The sequence below is a fragment of the Caloenas nicobarica genome, chromosome 3 (genome assembly GCF_036013445.1).
Source record: "Caloenas nicobarica isolate bCalNic1 chromosome 3, bCalNic1.hap1, whole genome shotgun sequence".
In the NCBI taxonomy this organism is placed as follows: domain Eukaryota; kingdom Metazoa; phylum Chordata; class Aves; order Columbiformes; family Columbidae; genus Caloenas; species Caloenas nicobarica.
Genome location: NC_088247.1, coordinates 46,506,808 through 46,527,630, shown reverse-complemented (window position 1 = coordinate 46,527,630; position 20,823 = coordinate 46,506,808). Strand labels below are relative to the sequence as shown.

General features: G+C 43.6%; 1 protein-coding gene across 2 annotated transcripts in view; it reads left to right on the top strand.

Moving 5' to 3' along the window:
• Positions 1-9,053: 9,053 nt before the first annotated feature.
• LOC135987680 (blood vessel epicardial substance) overlaps positions 9,054-20,823 on the top strand; it is a 55,053-nt gene continuing 43,283 nt past the window's right edge. The window contains exons 1-2 of one of the 2 annotated variants that reach the window (XM_065632734.1): positions 9,054-9,470; positions 19,200-19,936. In XM_065632734.1, coding sequence (XP_065488806.1) covers positions 19,446-19,936 — 491 coding nt within the window. In that variant the 5' untranslated portion in view covers positions 9,054-9,470; positions 19,200-19,445. Of the gene's footprint in view, positions 9,471-9,871; positions 10,189-19,199; positions 19,937-20,823 lie in introns of those variants that run through there. The other variant, XM_065632735.1, reaches the window with a different exon arrangement.

Genomic DNA, 20,823 nt, shown 5'->3' with positions numbered 1-20,823 from the left:
TTGAATTTTGATTGTTATCCATTTTCTTATCTAAGCTTGTGTATGTGTGCCTGGTATGAGCACATGTATTCTGACCTCCACCCTCTCTTAATGTATTAATTTTCCCTCCCACTGGACTGGCTTGGTAATATATTTGTACTGCGAATATACAGCAAAGATGCCTCATGTACATGCTGTTCAGTGAGAACAGCATCATCTTCCTGTTTGGGGAAAAGAAATCCCCAAGCCCTGATGTACTCGATACTCGCTCATCCTTCACATTCTGTTGCACTTGCACCCTTCCGCTGCTTTCCATGGCATAGAAATGTGTTTTCATAGTCACAATGGAGCTCATCAACCCAGTAATTGCTTCTTTGCTGGCTGCTTTCCTCAGTCGGTCTGGTTCTGCATACGGGCAGGGTCTGGTGAGCATCCGGAGGCGAGGAGGAATGAGCGACCTGTGGGGATGGCTCAGAAGCCAGCTGCTCTCAGGTGCCATGGGAGCCTCAGGTGAGGATTTTGGAGGAAAAGGCAGCTGTCCTGATGCCACACCACACAGACAATGCACTAGCTCTTCACTGCATATATCTTTTTTTCATCTGCACCCGAATGAATGAGGGAGGCACAAGCAAATTCATGTGCCAGGAAGATGGTCACGGCTGCTACTTCAGGCCAGGGAGCCCGGCTAGCCAGAGGCTTCTTGGCAGTAACAGGGAAAAGTGGATTCTGCCAAAAGCAGGCAAGTAGCTCCCGTAAGGACCGCTCTGCCCAAGCAGAGCAGGTACCAGGTCAGGGCCTGGCTCTGGGAGGAGGCGGCCACCCCTCTGCAGCCCACACCTCTGCCCTCCCTCATGTCAGTCTCCCCGGGAGCCTTTACTTTGGTTTTCCCTTCCTCCCAGCCGTGCAGCCCGAGGGAGATGCTCCCCCTTCGCGCTGGGGGACTCGGAGGCACTCGTCCTCCTGGCTGCACCCGTTTGCCACCCACGGCAAGTGCCTGCCTCATCCTGGCAGACCCGGCTACGGGACCTCACGGCTGAACGTCGCAAAGTCGGTGAAACAGCCAGGATGTGGGTTTTTCCCCATGTGAGGAATTTCAATGGTAGGGCCTACCCCAGATCTTTCCTTACTCAGAGCGACACCTGAACTCCCCTGAACCTGAGAAGTGTCGCCTTTTCCATACTGGATTTGGAGAGGGCTCACCCAGAGAGCCACTGACTAAATGCAGTGAGTTGCATGTGCAAAACAAAGACAGGTTTGAACCAAGAAAGAAGCATATTAACAGGTGAAGGAAATCGAATTCTCTTTGCTGTTTTGTTTGGGTTTTTTTAATTGTGTGTGGGTTTTGTTTGTATGTTTTTAATGTCACTTTTCTCACATGTAAATGTTGCACCTTGAAGAAAAAGAGCACTATCAAACGCAGTCAGCTGTGGTTCAGGCACTCTGCCTCTTCTTTGTAATCCAAAACATTTACAAAATGTTCACATTTTAAAAAGCTTTTCTTTTGTCTTCTGTATGTTACTGATTCTGTTTTGCCACAGCTTACACACAAAACAACTCTGAGTGTTTCTTTTTACTAAACTTTCACTCACATCAAGTGTTTCTAATACAGAGAGTAAATAAAGGATGGATCCTTTATGTCTGGATGTTCTTCATAATGGATTAATTGTATTTTGTTCTTTCTTTTAACTTTCTTTGATTTTAGCTAAACCATACACCCTGAAGGCATTGCATCCAACAGCCAGGTGTGGTACGTTCCCATCTGCTTCTGCCCCTTCTCATTTCTCATCACTGTAAATTGGTCACTTCATATTATGCAAGATAAACCATACTAAACATTCTCCAGTGCTTATTTCTTTCTGTGTAAATACACATGTTGATCTACTAGATTAAAGTAATCTGCTTATTGACACGTTGTGGTTGGGTATATGAACCAACATCATCAACCATCTTCACTGACAGGAAGCTCATCGGTGCCAAGGACAGCTGGCACTCCAGGTTTTCTGTATACCTTGTGCTAGGAAGCCAAAAAGGAATACCTAAACTCAGGACCTACTTACTTAAATTCAGTGCAAAAGCATTTTTCTCTGCCCTTGACTGCTTTCATTAAATAAATCTTAATCTTTCAACCATTATGTGAATGCCATTATGCAAATAAGCAACTGCTTTTCAGACTTGCAGAAACGTTGACACCTCTACTAAGATTTCTGAGGCTCTTTAATAGTGGTAGTCGATGAACTTCATAAATACAGATTTGCAAGAATTGCATTCAGTGGTAATGATTTTCTCTGTGAGGCTGGACACTTTTAAAGCCATATCTTGAAGCTGAGAACTAATGAAATGTTTAATATTCTGGAATAATTCACCTCCATGCATCAGAATGTTGTAAGAAGGTTTCCATCTGATGACGCCTGCAGCTGGCACGGTGTGCTCTGCATTTATCACAGTACTCCAGATAATATTAGTATTTAATGACTATGCACTGATAAGCTGAAACTGGATGAATAGGCCGTCTTCGATCTCATTCTGCTTAAGGTGACATGAACTTTCATTTATGTCACAGCCACTTGCAGCTGTTCAGATACACTCTAAAAATGCTGAAAGGAATACTCTATCAATCTGCAACTGAATAAGTCTGTTGTCTTACTGTCTTTGGATCACTTTAATAAAAGCATTTGTATTCCAGGAAGGAGGCAAGAATATAATCAATCATTGACACAACTGAATAGACGCATTGTTTAAGTGATTCATTAGGAGGCAATTTCAAGAATATTTATTTTGATGATATACATTTTATGATTCATTAGCAACATAATAAAGTGAACACTCAAAAGAATCCATTTCCTATTTTTATACCTTTGAATTAAATATAACTGCATCCTTGCTATCTGCAGCTCTCTGCAAAGCTTTGTGTCTGAAAAAAAAGAACAGTGATCATGACGGATATAGTCAGCAATGCTGGGAAGCTGTATTTACAGTGCTGAAGTCTTTTTTATATTGATGACCACAATTCAGACCAGAAATATGATACACCTGGTGAAATTCAGCCCCACAATTCAGTATTACTGATAAGAAACTGGGCAGATAAGTCTAGAATTAAATGAGTGCAACCACGTGCAAGAATGCATATTTGCAATTATTTTTTCCGTGCTCCAGCTGCACTTCAATGTGTGCAGAATATGGGCAGAAGGTGGGAAATAGCAATGCAGAATCCCCCACTCCACCATGCCACTCTCCTGTACCTACATGGAACTCGGTATGCTATGTGATTTTTCTGTCTTTGAATACTTGAAGATAAAAAGTCTGGTTTGAAAAGGAGGCTTTTTTGATAAATATTTGAGTAGTATTTATTAAATTTCATAAGCTTTCATGGCAAGTCTGCCCACTAGGGTTAACCTTGATTCTGTTCACTGCTAGGGCTCGATGACATATGTCACCCATAGTTTCCACCTGCAATTAATCTAACACTTTTTTGTAGCTGCATATTCCTAACACTGGAAATGAGAGCTACAGTGGATGAAACAAGAGCTAAATAATATTGCATGTGTGTCAACTGAAATTGGTGCAACTCTGAGATAGGCCAAACCTGTTTTTACCAAGAAGACAAGCTCCTCCAGCCAAACAGACCTCTTGCATTGGCCAGCACATCTGGTCATCTGGATCTTTCTAAGCAAAGATAATAATTTATTTAAAAGACCTTTATCTATTCTTAATGACAATGCTTGTGAAAATAGCTTGATTGGTAAGGACTGAGACAGAAGGCTTCTCGGAAGAGATGAAGGGAGAACTGGTAGAAGGTAAAAAAGCAAAACGAGCAGTGAGAGTATAGAGTTAAAAATGAGAAGTATAAGTCTAAAAGCTATTGAAAACATTATGTAACTACTAAGATATTTGACATGAAAGCTGAGGCTGGGAATTACAGGTTTCCTTCCTTTTTCAACAACATCTAGTAGGAGGTTGATGACAACTCAGTACTTCAGCAAGAGAGAGTGTCAGATACTGATATCAGAAACCATCTCCATGCCTGAAGAGTCCCTAAACACTTGTGATGGAAAGCAACTGCTTTATTCGCCTGACTGTAACATAACCTTTTCATTTTCACAGTTGACGTCTTGATTACATAATGCTTTGAAGAGCTTTACATTTACACTCTGTATTTTTAACTTTATATTCTCTCTCCTGAGCAGACACCTTACTTGAGGGATGGACTGAACTACAGCTGATGCAAACATCAGCCCAGTGAAGCACCTCATCTCACAGAGCCACGTTTCAGCCGCATCCCTCCCCTGTGCAGGCAGTCCACCTTTTACCTAACAGTCTTGTGGTTAAAGCACCCATCTGAGAAGCTGGAAGTCTAGAACAATTCAAATCTACATTTTTTTTTCTTCCATACAAGCCTTTACCATGCTACATTTATTTGCCAGCTTCTGAACACCTAGAGATACTCAGCATCAGCAGGGTACATGTGAGTGAGGCAGAGATGCTGTGGGGCAGTGGTTTTGGTACAAAGTCCAGCTTTAGTGCTAGTTTCCAGATTTGTTTTGGTACTTAGCCTTAAACTGTATTTCACTGCAAAGTGGAAACAGTCTCGAGAAAAATCAGAGAATGATTGGGGTTGGAAGGGACCTCTGGAGATCATCTAGTCCAACCCACCTGCTAAAGCAGGTTCACCCAGAGCAGATCACACAGGAATGCACCCAGCAGGTTTGAATGTCTCCAGAGAAGGAAACTCCACAACCTCTCTGGGCAGCCCGTTCCAGTGCTCTGGCACCCTCAAAGTAAAGAAGTTTCTCCTCATATTCAGATGGAACCGTCTATGTTTCAGTCTGTGCCTGTTGCCCCTCATCCTATTGTTGAGCACCACTGAAAGGAGTCTGGTCTCACCCCCTTGACGCTCACCCTTGAGATATTTATAAACATTGATGAGATCCCCTCCCAGCCTTCTCTTCTCCAGGCTGAATAGACCCAGCTCCCTCAGTCTTTCATCATAAGAAAGACGTTCCAGACTCCTACTCATCTTCGTAGCCCGAATTCAGGTCTTCCCCCTCCCATGCTGAGTGCCCCGAGCACTGAGCTTTCGACTCACATGTTTTTTCTAGCCCTCTTCTTAGCCCATAGAAATCTTGGACCCTTCTCTGGATCCTACATCTGACAACAGAGGAACTTTGTGCAGGGCTCACATCTTTGAGGATGAGAGAAGCAGGCTCTGAGCGTGTCCCTGGATCTGCCACGATGAGGCAGGGACTGAGCTGAGCAATGACTGTGGCAAGTCCCCTGAGCAGAGCAACTCCAGCCTTGTACAGAAACCACACAGGGAGGCCCTCCACAAACCTAAAGCCAGGAAAGCGCTCACTGAGTGAATTTAAACACCTCCATCAGCAGCAGCCACAGACTGGGATTCACACACTTCTGTTGCAGCTAAATCCCACGTTGGGGATTTCTTCTACCTCTTCTAGATGCTTCTGCCTGAAATGAGCTCAGGTTCAGAAGAGATGGTTTCCAGAAGGAAAAATCCCCTTCCCTGTGCTCAGGCTACTTCAGGGTGTGAAGTCACTTGGTTGGGGAACTATATCCCCCACGCCCTTGCTATGGAAACCCAGGTGGAGAAGCAGCAAGGGCTCTCCAACTTAACTGCAGCTGAGGATACTCAATCCTAAGTCTATTATCCGAAAGCCTTTAAAAGTGAAAAGATAAAAACTTAAATGCATTAGTTAGCATTTTACTTGACTGATGCACAAAAAAAAAAGTGCCTTTTGCCTAAATTAAAACTATTTTATCTGTACCTGACAGGGAATGCTCTTAATTGAATGACATTTTTTAAAAGGCTTCCAATTTGAATTTTGCTCAGTTCTGCAGGCTGCATATGAGCTGAGCTACAGGATTATATTGTTATGACACAACTTGGTTGATGTATTGCTTGTAAAAGGTAGCAATAAAAACTAGTTTACTACCTGAAAGCAACCCTGATTCTTCTTACTTCAGTCGTACCCACAAATAAAGGGAGAAAGGGTTTCTGCAGGAGAACCCAGCTATACAAAGTCTGCTAAAACCTTTTCAAAGTACATAAGGAGTTTAATTCTCATTCCAAAATGACGAAGATCTCCTGTACAAGAGCCCTCTTGCGACTACCTGGGAAGTGCAATATTATGTCCACAGAGGAAAAGCACATCATTCCTTAAAGAGATAATTCATCATGTCACCTGCTACCATATCCCCCTGTTTCATAACTTATTTTTATTGACCAAGGACAATGCAGGGAAAGAAAAAATGCAGTAGAGATTTATTAGACATTTTAAAAGTCTAAGAAAATATAAAAAAATCTCCCCTTTAAACACAGTTATTGATAACTTCTTCTCCTAGGGTACAGCATGATGTAAGAAACACCATTACTTCAGAGGTAATGGAGAAGGCAACCATTTGATGTTGTAAGTAAATCCCTCCTTAGGCAGTTACTGAGGAAATAGATGGGGCTGGTTTCTGGACAGTGAAATCACACACTGAGCTTATTTCTTCCTCTGCCTGGGGGAAATTGCTGGCACACCCAAGGGGAGGTCTGGTGCCAGCACTCCAGGGGTGCTTTTGGGTACCTGCTCGGGTAAATCTGCCTTGACTGCAGCAGCACTAAGAGCCGCATCTGGAGGCACGGCTGTTGAGAAGCCGACAGCAACACCATCTGCACATTTTATGGCACTGTCAGACTTCTCATAGGATGGATTGTGCCCAGAGACAGGTTCATCTAACGTACTCCCATAAATCCAATAGAAGGTATGAGAAGAGAGCTGTTTACAATCAGACAGAAACTCATGCTGTCCAGTTCCATGACTGAACAGCGGGACTGACCCAAAGACACCAGTTCAGGTGTTCAGGTTCCTGTCCACCTCAACTGGAACAAATCTGGCACCTTCTGCCACCCCTTCCTAGCTGAGCCTTGCTGGCTTCTTGTCCCCACCCTGGGAACACAGAGCGCAGAGCATTTGCCCCCCAACCCAGGGCTGCAAAGTCCTCTACAGCTTTTCAGGTCTGGTATTGGAGTTTTGAGCCTCGCTGCAGGCTCTCTTGTAAGCCTACCTTGAGGTATGACCTTTACATCTTGCCATATTGCTGCAAAGAATAATACTGGTTATAATTTGTTTTTACATTTGTTATGTTATTTGACTTTTTAAAAATAGGCATTTTATATAAATACCACAAGCAGTTTTAAATATATCAAAGAGCAGCCTGATGGCTCGAGTGGCTGATTCAAAGCAGGCTTGGCAGTGCTAGTCTCTCCTCAGAGCATGGTGGCTTGGCCATTTTATTATTGCCTCTCTTGGGTCTCTCATTCAAGCCTCATCTGCAAGGCTAGATCGAGAAAGTCATTTGCAACCTCAGTCTTACAGTGCTAGAGAATATTTGATCTGGAGTTGATTGAACTAAAATAAAAATTATTACAGTAGAACTGTTCCTTGGTAACTTGTATGTCTGTGGAGAATTTCAATGACTTGACTGTTGCTTCCAACTAAGTACAACTTTAAAAATGACTTACAGTATGTATCAAAATATACTGATTTTCTTGCTTCTTTTACAATCATTAGGAGGAACATGTTTTAACTGATCTAATACTGGTTTATTAGAATAGTGTAATCTCAGTAGACAAGTAGATCAAATTAAAAACTTCAGTAATCATTCCTTCATTGTGTATATCCCCATCCCTTTGCAATCATCCCAATGAAGAATAAATATAATGGGTAAATTTATGCACAATGCAACTGTGAATGAATCTGAATAAGTGGCTGGGTGCCTTCAACCTCACCCCAGTACAAAGAACAACAACCAAAAAGACCATAAATCGGTACTGCCTCAAGTTTGCCAGTATAGAAATCTCTCAAACGATACTGCTAAAATTAAACAAGTTGTAAAGTATCATATGCAAAGGATGTCTGAAATATGTTTGGAGCAACACTGGAAAAACCTTTAAATGTTTAATTAACTGCAAGTACCTTAATATATACTTGATTAAATTTATAAAAATACTTGTCTCAAAAATAATAGATATAAAAATAAATATTCCACAACCAGATAATGAAGTTTTGAATATGTGTAACTCAGGATAGCTCTGAGTTAAATTGCTCTGGCTCTTTGTTTTCTCAGGTTTTAGGAGAATTGACTATTCCAAAAGTTCAAATATCTTCCCTGGTAAATACGGAGCTAAAAATGTTTAAGAAAAAAAAAACAACACAAAAACCAAGAACTCCCTTGGGAAAGCAAGTTCACAAAGGTTTTATGAAAAGCCCTAATCCCTCTACCTAGAGCATGACAGGTTGCTCTGTCCTCTTATTTCTGGAGAAGTTCACATGAGTGCATTGCCCTGCTGCACAATGGACATGTCAGCCTAGTGTGGGACCTGAGAGCTGGCCACTGGCAAGCACACAAGGTTATCCACATTTACTATTTAAAATATATTATTGCTCATGCTTCAGTTATTGAGAAATAGCCTCTGTAGTAGGAGTTGCACATTTAATACTCTGTGATTCTTTTGTGTATCGAAAACTTGTAAATCTGTCTCCTTCCATCAACAAATTCTCTCCAAGACACAAAGTGATCACCAGAACAAATGCATGGCTTGTACACTGAAGGGGTTACATATTGACACTGTACCAACACTTCTAACTATATTTTGGTGAGGCATATTCTTGTTCTGAAACGAATTAACTAAAGATTGTGCATAAATAGGTGCACTAGTCATGTAATGAAGGAAATCCTAAAGGCGTACATCTCCCTTCTGAAGAAGCATGCTGCTGGGGTGAATAGGTGAAAGAGAAGTAAAATGCATTTTTATTTATTCCAAACTAATGGTTCCAGACAATTTAACCCGAGACAGCGGTACCAAAGGAGACGCCTCTCCCTGTGTGTCTCCAAAGCCGCGGGTTTTCCGTGCAAGTCCCAGCCGAGCACCCGGGCTGCAGCCGCGGCGGGTTTTAAGGTGCGCAAGTTTATCGAGTGGCATCGCCGCGGGCTCTGCCGTCCCTGAAGGGTCTCCGCAGCCACCGGCGCCGCCTCCGCCTTCCGCCGCCCGCCCCTTCGACGCTTTCAGCCCGGGGCGGCGGGACCGGCTGCCGGGCAGAGGGGAGCGCGGCCGCCGCCGCAGGAGGGACGCGGCGGGACGGGCGGCAGCTCCCGCCTCCTCGGCTCTCCCGGGCTCGGCCGGTGCGGCTCGCCTCCGCTCGCCTGGGGTAGACCCGCCGCTCGCCTGGGGTAGACCCGCCGCTCGCCTGGGGTAGACCCGCCGCCCGCAGCCCCCCGGGGCCGGCGGGAGGCGCCTGCGCGCTGCGGCCGCTCGGTGCCGGCCCCGGAGCTGGCGCCGCCCGCAGCCTCCCGCCGGCTTCTGCCTATTTTAGTCACAGCGGCGGCTCGGTGGTATGTCGTGTCGGCAGTGCCGGGAGCGGCACCTTGAGCCCGTCCCGTCCGGGCGGCCGGGAAACTTTTCCGAGGGCGCGGGCTGAGGCACGGGGCAGGTAAGGGCCGCGGGCAGGGCGGGAGCAGTGCTGAGCCGAGCCGAGCCGGGGCGGGCTAATCCCGGCGCTTCCTCCGCCCGCCCCCCGCCGGCGCTGTCCAGTCAGGCAGCGCGCGGAGCGTCGCCCCGTTCTGCCCGGGGCCGGGGACCGGGGGGGAGCCGGGGCCGCGTCCCGCCCCGCTGAGCCCCGGGGACACCCGCCTGGGGCCCGGGGCGGCGGCCAGGACTGGCCGTCGGGGAAGGGCTGCCGCCCCGAGCGCTTGGCGGCGTCCTGGCGGTGTGTGCCGGGGAGTAGCCGCGGGCTGGCCGGGGCCCTCCCTGCCCCGGGAGGAGTGCGCTCCGCCCCAGCACGCCCCGCCGGTGCGGTCCGGCAGCGGTAACCGGAGCCCCCGAGTTCAGCCTCGGCTGGAAGTTGGAGAGCTGTACTGTGTCTCCTTTTTATAAAGGAGCGGGGCAGACTGCCATGAGCTTCCCCTCCCGAGGGCTCTGTCAGAAGTGAGAGGCTTCGTTATGCCTCTCGGGTTTAGGGTTTATTTCTAAGCAAAGCGTGGTTTCTGGTTTCTCCTCGGGTGCAGCTGCAGCCTGCTCACAGCAGCTGACTCGAGGAGTATCTATGCTTTCACAAAACCAGCCCCGGGGCCAGGGATTTCTTCCACTGACTAGGGGTTTGCTTGGTGGGCTGCCGTTACTTGATTCTTCGCTCTTCTCATCAACAAATGGTAAGAGCAGATGAACCCTGAAATTACGATCTGGTTTTACATTTGCAGTTGTTTCTTTCCAAAGATAAAATGAATGATACAAAACGCATCTTTTCCCCAAACTGTAATATTTTTTTCCAAACTATAATATTTCACCACATTTTCTTCAGCTGTTCGGTATAGCTCTGTATGTGTTTAGGTTGTCAATCACTTTATGGGCAAACATTTTATATAGCTGATTTCTTGTAATATTGAATCATGGACCACCTGGTAGTGTTATAAAGATGTCATTGATGAAATCTGGCTTCCAGAACTTGGGCTTATTGCCACCCTGTTGATTAATGGGAATATGATTGTATACATGCAAGTAAAAATGTCTTCACTGGCTACAGCAAAACAAGAAATAATTTCCACATCTGTAGAACTTACTGTTCAGGCTTTCCACAAAGTTCTGTGTGATGCCAAATAATAAAGCAGCTTAAAATGTCAAGTTTTTAAGAAATGCTTTGCTTGCTAAATAGCAAGTACACTGCAAGTCCTGTAAGGATGAGAATAGGTATTGAAACATAAGGAAATGTGATACGGGTAATTGTGAAGGCAAAGTTTGTGGCAGGAAAACTTTTTATGGTGGAAGTTCAGAACAGAAAGTTTATTAAGGATTCAAGAACAGGGTTGTTAGCTGAAGCTACTTTTAATCATTTTATTAAGTGTGCAGGCTCTTCAGAGGTGAGATTTCATTTTTTCCATTTTAGTGTGTTTGACTGCCTCCCGAAAATGGAAGTTTTTTCAGTGTCTCCAGGTGCTGATACAGTACCTGTAACTGGGCATGCTGCTGCTGCCCAAACACAAATCAGGTATTGTACAGTCAACAAAGCCTCAGTTTGTGTTTGTATTATGTGATGAAACTACAAGTATTCTGGCTCTCATAGAAAACTAATGAAAGTGGTGCTAAACCAGTGCCATGCGTATGGTTCTGCCTGGCTCTGCTTTATACGTAAAGCTGTATGACACTCCTTCCAGCAAAGCAGAGAGTGGGCCTGTACTTCTAACCTCAAACACTCCACTAAAGATAAATAATTTCAGCAGCTCCATTAGGGCATCCTCGCTGCCTTTCACTGTGTTTCACTCTGGTTTGGAGCTCATGTGGTACATAAATGTGGTGTTTCGTGACTCAGCTTGCTGTTTATCTGTTTGAACACATGGCTCATGACACTACTTCTCCATAATCCAGTTGTACGTGCAGGGGTAGTGTGATGAACCAAGCCTCTGTGTTTGTTTCTTTTTTTGGGAAATGAAGTTCACGTCAGGTGGTTGGTTTCACAGGAATACTTTCCTGTCCAAAGGTGCTACTACACAGTACCAACGCATTTAAGCTGAATTTTGCAGGGTTCAGCTTTAGTTCATTAACACAGTTTTAAAGCACTTGTGAAATATGCATTGTAGCTGCTTTCTCTGTTATTAATTTAAAAGTTAAACTGTAGAAAAGTTTGAACTTGCACTTCACTTTGCAATTTTTATTATAAAACACAGTAAAACAGAACCCAGCATTATTTGGCCAATGCTGTTCAACATACAAGAACCTTGCTCAAATTTACCCAAGTGCTAGCAATGCATAGTTAGTTTAAAAAAAAGTCTGACTGTCCTTCCATATTCATGTTTCCTAGGAGCAAAAGACCTTAAAAAATGAGGGAGGGGATTATTCGTCTTAGTTTGACAGGAATACCACGTGTACTTATGGTTCATCAGTTCTGATTGAAATTGGAAGAAAATCTGTATCCTATCAGATACTGTCTAGATGATAAAATGGATAGCATCTTCCATATTGGCTTTGCAACCACAGAGGATTGCATTGTATATTTTACAGTGATAAATGAGCAATCGTTCAAGTACTGTAAGCTGTGTATAGTAAGCTGGTTTTTAAATATTTAAAGACTAAATAATAGCAGCTTCACTGTATGCAGTGCTTCTAATGAACCTTAAATTATTCTGTATTGCTGTTTGTTTTCTTTTGCTCTTGATGCCCCCCGCTCTCCCCCCACCCAGCTTTTTTCCACTTCTTTAACAAGACGTAAGTAGAATCAAGCCTTCCCAGCTGCAGCCAAACAAGCTCAATGACTGGAAACCCCCATGAAAAGGCTCCCATTAAAGTGCTCTGCTTTGGAGAAAGCAGTTCTGCATAGGCTGCAGCAGGGAGGCAGGAGTCAGGCCCAGCCTGGTGGAGGAGGACAACCAGTCATCAGCCTAATGGCATTGGTGGGTTGTTCATCTGAACCATTGGCTTCAACGTAGAGATGGCATTGGGGTGTCTCCAGGGTTAGGCAGCAGCTGACTGAAGGGGGTTCTTGGTTAAACAGCCTTGAACATGGGAGCCTAAATTCTGCCTGACCAGAGCTGGATTTTGTCTCCAAAAAAGTCCACCTTCACAGCTGGTTATTTTCAGGGCTTGCCTGAAGGCAGTGAAGCACCATGGATGGTTGGGCGTGCCCCAGCTGCTTGTTTTGTAGCTCTGAGCATTCCCAGAAGGATTGCTCTCCAAGAAGGTGTCACTTCACTCAGGTGCTCTGGGGCCAGGGGTCCAATTCAGGAGCTGTAGCCTGCGTGGCCCAGGGGCACTGGAAGGGGGGTACTGGAAGGGCTAGGATCCCAAGGGGATACTGGAAGGACTGGGAAAGGTGCACTTTGATGGCTTTTCCTAGGGTCTGAGATGCTTTACCTTCCAAGTGACAGCCTGCACTCAGAGCACTGATCCGGGGGGTGAGGCATAGTGATGAGACATCAGTGAGACACAAGATGCCTTCCTCAGCCCACGAGACTGCAAATCCCTTTTCCTGCTCCCATGAGGGTGCCCAGAGTGACTCATTTTGGCTCGTGTGGGCAGGTCACTTGCTGCCATTCTTGTTGAAGCTGTGATGTTGCGCAGAAGGGAGACTGAGGGAGGAGGAATTGTGCTGCAGCCACTCTTCATTCTGTGATGGGGATGCTTGCTCAGGGAGCAGGATCCTGAGACTCGGCTGGCAGGGTGGCATATGTGTTTCATGTTGAAGCATTTGTTGGTAAAACATCCCTTTCTTTTAAAAACATTGCCAGGAAGGGATGCTGACTCCATATGGATCGAAGGTTTCTGCTGGAAGGTCTATATGAGGAATAAGTTAAGAGACATACCTGTATTCAGGGTTTTCTGTTTTCTAAAGTAGCTAAGTTTGAGTGTCTAAGATAGGCTTCTGGATTTCACTGGAAAGATCAGGTACGTAACTTTCTAGATACATAAAACTTGTTTTTATTGAGTAACTTCAGACAAAAGTCCAGAAGACATTGTTGTGATCATCTAGTCTAACTTCCTAGAGAATAAAAAAATAAAATCATATTAAATCAATTAATTTTTTAATAATAGCTTATCCAGATTTATTTTAGGTACCAGGCAGCATCCTAACTTCCTTAATTTCCGGCAAAGGAAATCTTTAAAGCTGTCCCATTAGTTAATTACCTTTGCTATATATGCTTTTGTATCTTTGTATATATGTAGTTTTACAGTGACTGATTATCTTGGTACCTTTGTCTTTTGGATTGCTTAGTCCTTTTTGGACTCATCCACCTTACATTTTTACTTCCTGAATAGATGTTATGGGCTGTGATGAAGATACTGTTGCCTTCTCTGTATTGCACAGGCTGGATTTTTGGGGGAAAACAGTGTTATCCAGTATTAGAATTACTGTTGTCAAGGATATAATCCCAAGAAGTTTAAGGTAAGCTAGGATATGAGTTTTTGTTGTTAGTTACTGTCCTAATTGCTGTATGTGTGCTTTGAGCCTGGAATAGGTTCAAGGACACTTTGTCACTGAAAATAGCTTATTTATCTGCCTGTACTTGCCTATAGGCACATGGCCATACCTGTCTGTAGGTGCAGAGCTCCTCCGTGCACTGTGTGAGTTAGACGCTGCATTGCAATTAAGAGTTTGGTTGTCTCGGTCTCTTTGGGTATCTAACCTCAAGTGAAGAACTGCAGAAGGAAAGTAGCCTGGGGGAAGCATGCTACAGAAACAACAGCTGAGCGCAGCAGATGTCAGTAGGGGTCGGAGAAAGGAGTCATGGGGCAATGGAAGGAAAGGGTGCATTAATCGATGTATGAAATTGCACTGCATGTTAAAGGAAACAGTTGCTAAAATGAAGGAGCAGACCAGATGTAACTTGACAGCCTAAAGAGGGTGCTCAGAGCTCGTCCCTCTGGAAGCAGGGAGGCATCAAGGGACCCTTGGCTGGAGGGACTGTTTGGTTCCTGGCGCAGCTGCTGGAGCAGCTTCGCAGGCACTGCAGCCACACACTACCTCATATATGAGCATCTGCACTGTACATGGCTAAAGCCAGTGAGACAAATCTTGCTAAATCCAGCATAATCTCGTTTTGTACATGAAAGCATATATGTTATGAAGGAAAACTTTCCCTTTTTGCTTCCAAACCTGTAGCAGGCAATGCAGTTCATCCAGGCTGATTATATGATCAGCATGTATGGCTCTACAGCCTGTAAACACGTTCAGGGTGAAAGTGCTGAGGGCTTTCTGGCTACATACTTGGCATAAGTCAACTACAGAATGGAGTATTCAAACTCTGAGTAGCTTTACTTTTGACTTAATTAAAAAGACCAAAGAGAGAACTGCTGGTGGCCTCAGGGCTTTTTAGGGTTTATTTTTTGCAGAAATTATTGTGATCCAGACACAGTAACTAACACTCAAAGCTTCTCAGAGTTGAATTTGATTCATCAGTGGCAAAAATGGGATGAAGTACCCATCTCTCAAGCAAATTATATATGTATGTAGTTGGCAATTCTTTATGGCAATACTACAGTGTATGGGGAAAATGCCCATTTGGAGAGGGAGAGGTTGTACTATGTGCATTTAAATTACAATATAAATTAATCCTGTTTTGACTGGTTTAGTATACTGTTGTATGAAGTTTTAAGTTGCTGGAGGGTATTTATTTTGGTGAGTATAAGTGAAATACTCCATTTACTGCTTTGAAGCTCCAGTAAACTCATAGATTGTAACACTTTCTGATGACAGCTTCGTCCTGGCAATGCTGTTGTTTGTTTTGAAGAAGTCCATGCCACTATATATTGCTCACATCTCTAGTCTGGATTGATTTTTCCCAGCACTTGATCTGCTCCTGCTGGAGAGTGTGGGACATGTGGTGAGGCAAAACACCCAGAAGTGCCACAGTGATTCAGCCTGTGTCGGTAGGGCACGTCTCGTTCCCAAGCTGGGAGGAGACCTCTTCCATTCTTCATTTGGGATCAAGGTTTAGTGGAGGACTTGGCAGCGTTAGGTTTGTGGTTGGATTCGATTCTAAAGGTCTTTTCCAGTCTAAATGATTCTATGATTCTGTGCGCCTGTGGTTCTGGCAGCCTATGGATGTCAACATTGTGTTATTCTGAATATGACAGTCACATAGCAGAGGCTGTGCTTGTGCATAGCGCTCCGTCTTCTCCTTTGGCAGGGGACAAAGTAGAAAGTATTCAACATTTACTTGAGGAAGATACAGTTCTTCAGGCTTATGATACAAGATACCTGCTTTAAATGAAGTTTCCCACTGAAGCTTGCCTGATCACCACCATCAAATGAACCTGTAGCAGTAAGTGTTCACCACAGACAGGGCAGCTGAAGCAGAACATCAAACGAGGCCATGTCAGTTGGCATGTTCCCTGAACTGGTAGCTAAGAACACTGGTGCATCTCGATGAGAGGATGGTATCCCCTCTGGGTGTGCACAAACTTGGCAATGCCATGCTACTGTGGGTGCTTTGTAGACAGGTCCTCTGTGGAGGATGACTCACAGTTGGTACCACAGCTGTTTGGCTTTTTGGTTTAGGGGATTTTTCTCGCCCCACCCATGCTTGCAGTAGACGAATGGTTTCATCAGAGTGACTGTTCTGAAGCCCTCGAGTTTAAATTTTGGACTTGTAGGAACTATGAAGGAAAACGTGAAAGGCATTATCTAGTGCTAAATACCAACCAAATTATAAATTTTACTATACTTAGGCACATACATACTACTGTCTCTGTTCTTATAGAATCATAGAATGTCCTGAGTTGGAAGGGACCTGCAAGGATCGAGTCCAACTCCTCTTCCTGCATATGACAACCCCACAATTCACACTGTGTCTGAGGACATTGTCCAGTCTCTTCTTGAACACTGTCAGGCTTGGGGCCACGACTGCCTCCCTGGGGAGCCCATTCCAGTGCTCCACCACCATTCTATTTAATACTTCATTAAACAAAAAAACTACCAACAAGTTTCATCTCCCAAATCATAGAAAAATTTCTTGATTCAAAAGAGGTGAATCCTTTCTTTCTGCCTGCAGTTCACTGGCAGCAAGCATGCCCGCTTTTCACCATAGCCCTGAGAAACCAGCTCCATTTAGCAGTAGCCTTCATCAGCATTTCCAGAGGGTGAGGTTTTTTTCTGCGCTCTATGTAGCTCAGGAGAGTGTCATGTTGGTGAGGCTGTATCTTGTGCCAGTGCTGGCCTCCCTCCTTCATCCTTCCTCTTGCCTGGATGGAGGGAAGTCCTCTCCGGCCTGGTGATGCTGTACCATTAAAGTTCTCATTGTACAGAACTACTGAAATAACTGGGAATTTTGCATGCAGTCTGTTTTGCATACTGTCTTTTTGGAAGACAGGTCCCATTCCAAAAATAAACAGTTACAAATACAGGATAGTTTTTCCAGGGCTTTGGTTTTGTGTAAGATGACCTTCTATCTGTGTCCTAGTGGTGTACTGTTCTTTCAAAATTATTTTGACCCATTTTGTCATGAATTTTTTTTACAGCAGTTTTACAGCAATGCTGTGAGCTGTAGTGTGGGCTGACTGTGAATGCTATAAGCAAATGGGAAATTGAACATTAATTTTGTGAAATTATTGCAACATTATGTCAAATTATTGCAATGTGTAGCTTTACATGACAAAAAAACATTGATAATGGAAAGTAGATTACAGTATGGATCCACGGTGTTTTGTTTGTGGCATGCATATAGCTTCCCATGTAACTTCTCAGTCATGACTCCGTTCAAAACACCGAATTGTTTTGTAGAATTAGGTTCTTATGAGAACTGCTTAGAGCAAAACATTGGTAATAGAGTAAAAGTATTAACAGTAATCCAAAATCACTGTTAGCAGTGAATCTATTTCAAAAAAACAAACAATCAAACAAAAAAGTTCTGCTGCTGATTTTTGACTGTGCAGTGGAAATGCTGACTGGATTCAGAACACAAGGTCTGGAAACTGCACGTTCCAGTTTTATTTTCTTTCGGTTCAGAAATCTTACCCCTTGGTCACAGAAGTACCGCCTAAAATTCCTCATGCTCTTGCCATGCCCAGGTAACTTCCTCGTAGCTGATGCAGTTCTCATCTCCCATTCTCCAAGGGCTAAATCCTGCGTCTTGGAGGGAATCTTGTATCAGAGAAGAGTAGTTGGGTAAAGAGGCAAGAAGCAAAGCTCATAGCTACAAAGTATTTTATTCTTATAATGCTAGTTCTGCCACTATAGTAGGATATTGAGCACTTTCAGATTTGAAAGGGTCCTTGCTCTTTAGCTGTGATATTTTTATGGGTCAGGGACTTCCCTGTTGCCACTCCCAGAGAGGTAGAGCTCTCCTCCTAACCTTTTCTTCTGAAATCTGCCACTTGATTCTACAGGATTTTATGTCTTCATTTAACATTAGTATTTTTGAATCCTGGAATTAGTGTTGGGGTTTGAATAAACTTAAAAGTAGTAAAGCTGTAGTAGCTAGGAAGTATGATATGACTTTGCTTTATTAATTTTTTAGGCCTGTCACTGTTTAATAAAATAATAATTTAAAAAACCCCAACAAAACAAAACAACAACAAAACCCCCACTGCAAGCCCTACTGAATGATGTTGGATGCTTCACTGCACCAGCAGTACTTTTAAAGTATTGACTTCTGTGGCTCTTGGGGTTGTGGGGGGGAAAGCTACATTTGATATTCTAGAGAATCTAATGATTTAGATGGTAGGTGTTTCTTAGCTTCCTTGCTGTTTTACTGGGAATAGAAACAGTTAAAGACTTTGGGTTTCAGTCCTGATTACACTACTGTGGCTTTGCAATTTCTACTGTGTCTAATCTTACATCGAAGCATGTATTTTTACTCTAAAAGACAGACATAGAAAGCTGGTTTTTTCATGCTTTGTGGTTGTCTGTTTTGCTTCTTATTTAATTCTTAGGAATACTTTATAATTTGGAAACAAATAGCATGTTTAACATTTTACAGTGTTGAACAATAAAATTATGAGGGTTGTGGCATGAAATTATACAAGGTAGAACTTCAAATGTTATAAAATTGATTTGTAAATGCCCTTTGAGAAGTATTTTGCAGAACTACTTTGTGTTCTAATAACGTAATCTGTATAAGTCTGCCTTGAAGCTTTGTAGTCTTCTTTATACATGACAGCTTATTGCCTGTCATCCTCGGAGTAGAAAAGTCCATCTCTTGTGATACTTGGGTTTCCCTTATTGTGGAGTTTGGGGATGTAGTTTTTTGTCTCCGAGGTCAGAGCAGCCTTGCTCAACTCATTAATGGTAACAGAAAGACAAAGCGGAGCAAAGAAAGTGGTTTGACAGAAATCCAGAGTGAGATGGAGGAGGTGAACAAGGGACAAGAGTTCACTGTCTCTACTTGTTTGAGAGGTAGGTAGGGTGTTAAATGAGACTCACATGTGGCAGGTTCAGGACCAACAAATGCAGCTACTTTCTCAGCAGTTAGGTCGTTGAAAGACTTGTCACAGGATGCTGTGGACACGATGTCCAGGTTTACAGGGATTCAGCAGCAATTCGACAGTAGCTATAGGGTTCATAGATACAGAAACATGATATTCAATTGAATGAATATTAAGGTTTGATCCTGGAATCACAGGGCTACAAGGGGAATTGGGTGAGTGTAATGCAGTCTGTGGTTTTAGACAATAAAAGCTTTGATAGAGTTTAATTGATGAAAATAATTTTATAAGTAATTCATCTTTTCTTCAGCTGTCTAGGCCAGGTGAAACTGCAGATGACATGGCCAAAGTCAAGACAATACATGAACTGAGGAGAGACAGCATGAGCCTCCTAGTTGCTGGAAGTCCAAAGTGCAAAGTTGCTACCAAAAGAGACCCTGATGTTATGTGATCATTGAGCAGAGTTTGCAAGAATGGAAAAGCAAGGGACCTCACTAGCTGTGTCGCATAAATAAAAATTTCCAGGATTCAGCCGAATTGAAAAATTGTTCCAGCCATGGGAGAAAATGCAAGTTTTTGGGAAAGTCTGATATATGCACATCCTACCTGTACCACCTGGAAGCAAGAGGCAGAGGGATCTATCTACCACCTAGCCAGTATTCTTTTTGTCGTTGGCTTCATGGGTGGAAGTGGATTCTTTGGACTACTCTATGTCTTCAGCTTGCTTGGATTGGGCTTTCTCTGCTCTTCTGTTTGGGCTTGGCTGGATGTCTGTGCTGCTGATATATTCTCCTGGAATTTTATACTGTTTGCTATATGCTTCGTCCAGTTCATTTACGTTACCTACCAAGTTCGGAGTGTTTCCTTTGACAGAGAATTCCAGGAACTCTACAGCGCACTCTTCCAGCCTCTGGGAATCTCCTTGACTGTCTACAGGAAGATTGTCTTGTGCTGCGATGCAGAAGTGGTTACCCTGGAGAAGGAACACTGTTACGCCATGCAGGGCAAAACACCTATTGATAAACTGTCCTTGCTTGTGTCAGGCAGGTTAGTATTGGTTTGCTCAGACTTACTGCAAATATCTTTATTTTTTGCTCCTTCTTGAAGATGAAAGCAAAAAGAAAAAGCCTGATTTGTGTATTGTTTGTTCGTTTTCCAGTACAATAGATTAAATATTAATGCAAGTAATATAAATGTTAATAGGCTAAATACACTTGTCTAGGACAGCACTAGCGTAAAAGCACTAAGCAGAAAATCTGTAATAGCAGAAAGAAAAGGATTTTAAGTCATTCTTGTCCAGACCACTGTATCATAGCACTTAACAGGTTAGGAACAAATGTGTGCTTCAGTCTCCAGGCTATGGTTTGCTATCTATCTACTGCCTAGCTGATGAACACGGCATCTTTCTTATTTTTCTTTGCTAGTGTCATCTGAAATGGGACTAAAAGGTAGTTATGAAACAGAATTAATATACTGAGAGAAACTCTGATAGAAATCTTGATTTTGATACAGATTGTATTTGGTTTCTTTCTGGGGGGTGTGAGAAAGGAGGGATTAAGGGAGAGCAGAAGGCCTAAGAGTGCCCTTCCATTACAAGGGAACATAGTTGAGCTCTGTCAAGATTTGCAGAACTGAGTCGACAGTTACTGCATACTGTGGCACTTAGTCAGACCCTGAGGCAATAAATCCACCCGTTTATACTCCCTGCTTACTGGAGATCCTTATGGCATCTTTGCTGATGCTTTTCTGAAGAGAAATAGTGGCTTTCATACTGTAGACCAAGTGGTATGCAGTACCAGACCACCACAAGAGTAGATGGGATGCCCAGAGGTAATGGCCATGGTCCCTCTTTGATGGGACACTTTGTAGGTGCATTTTGACAGCCTGCTGCATGGACAGATGGAATTTGTAGGCAGCCTGAAACTCAGCTAATT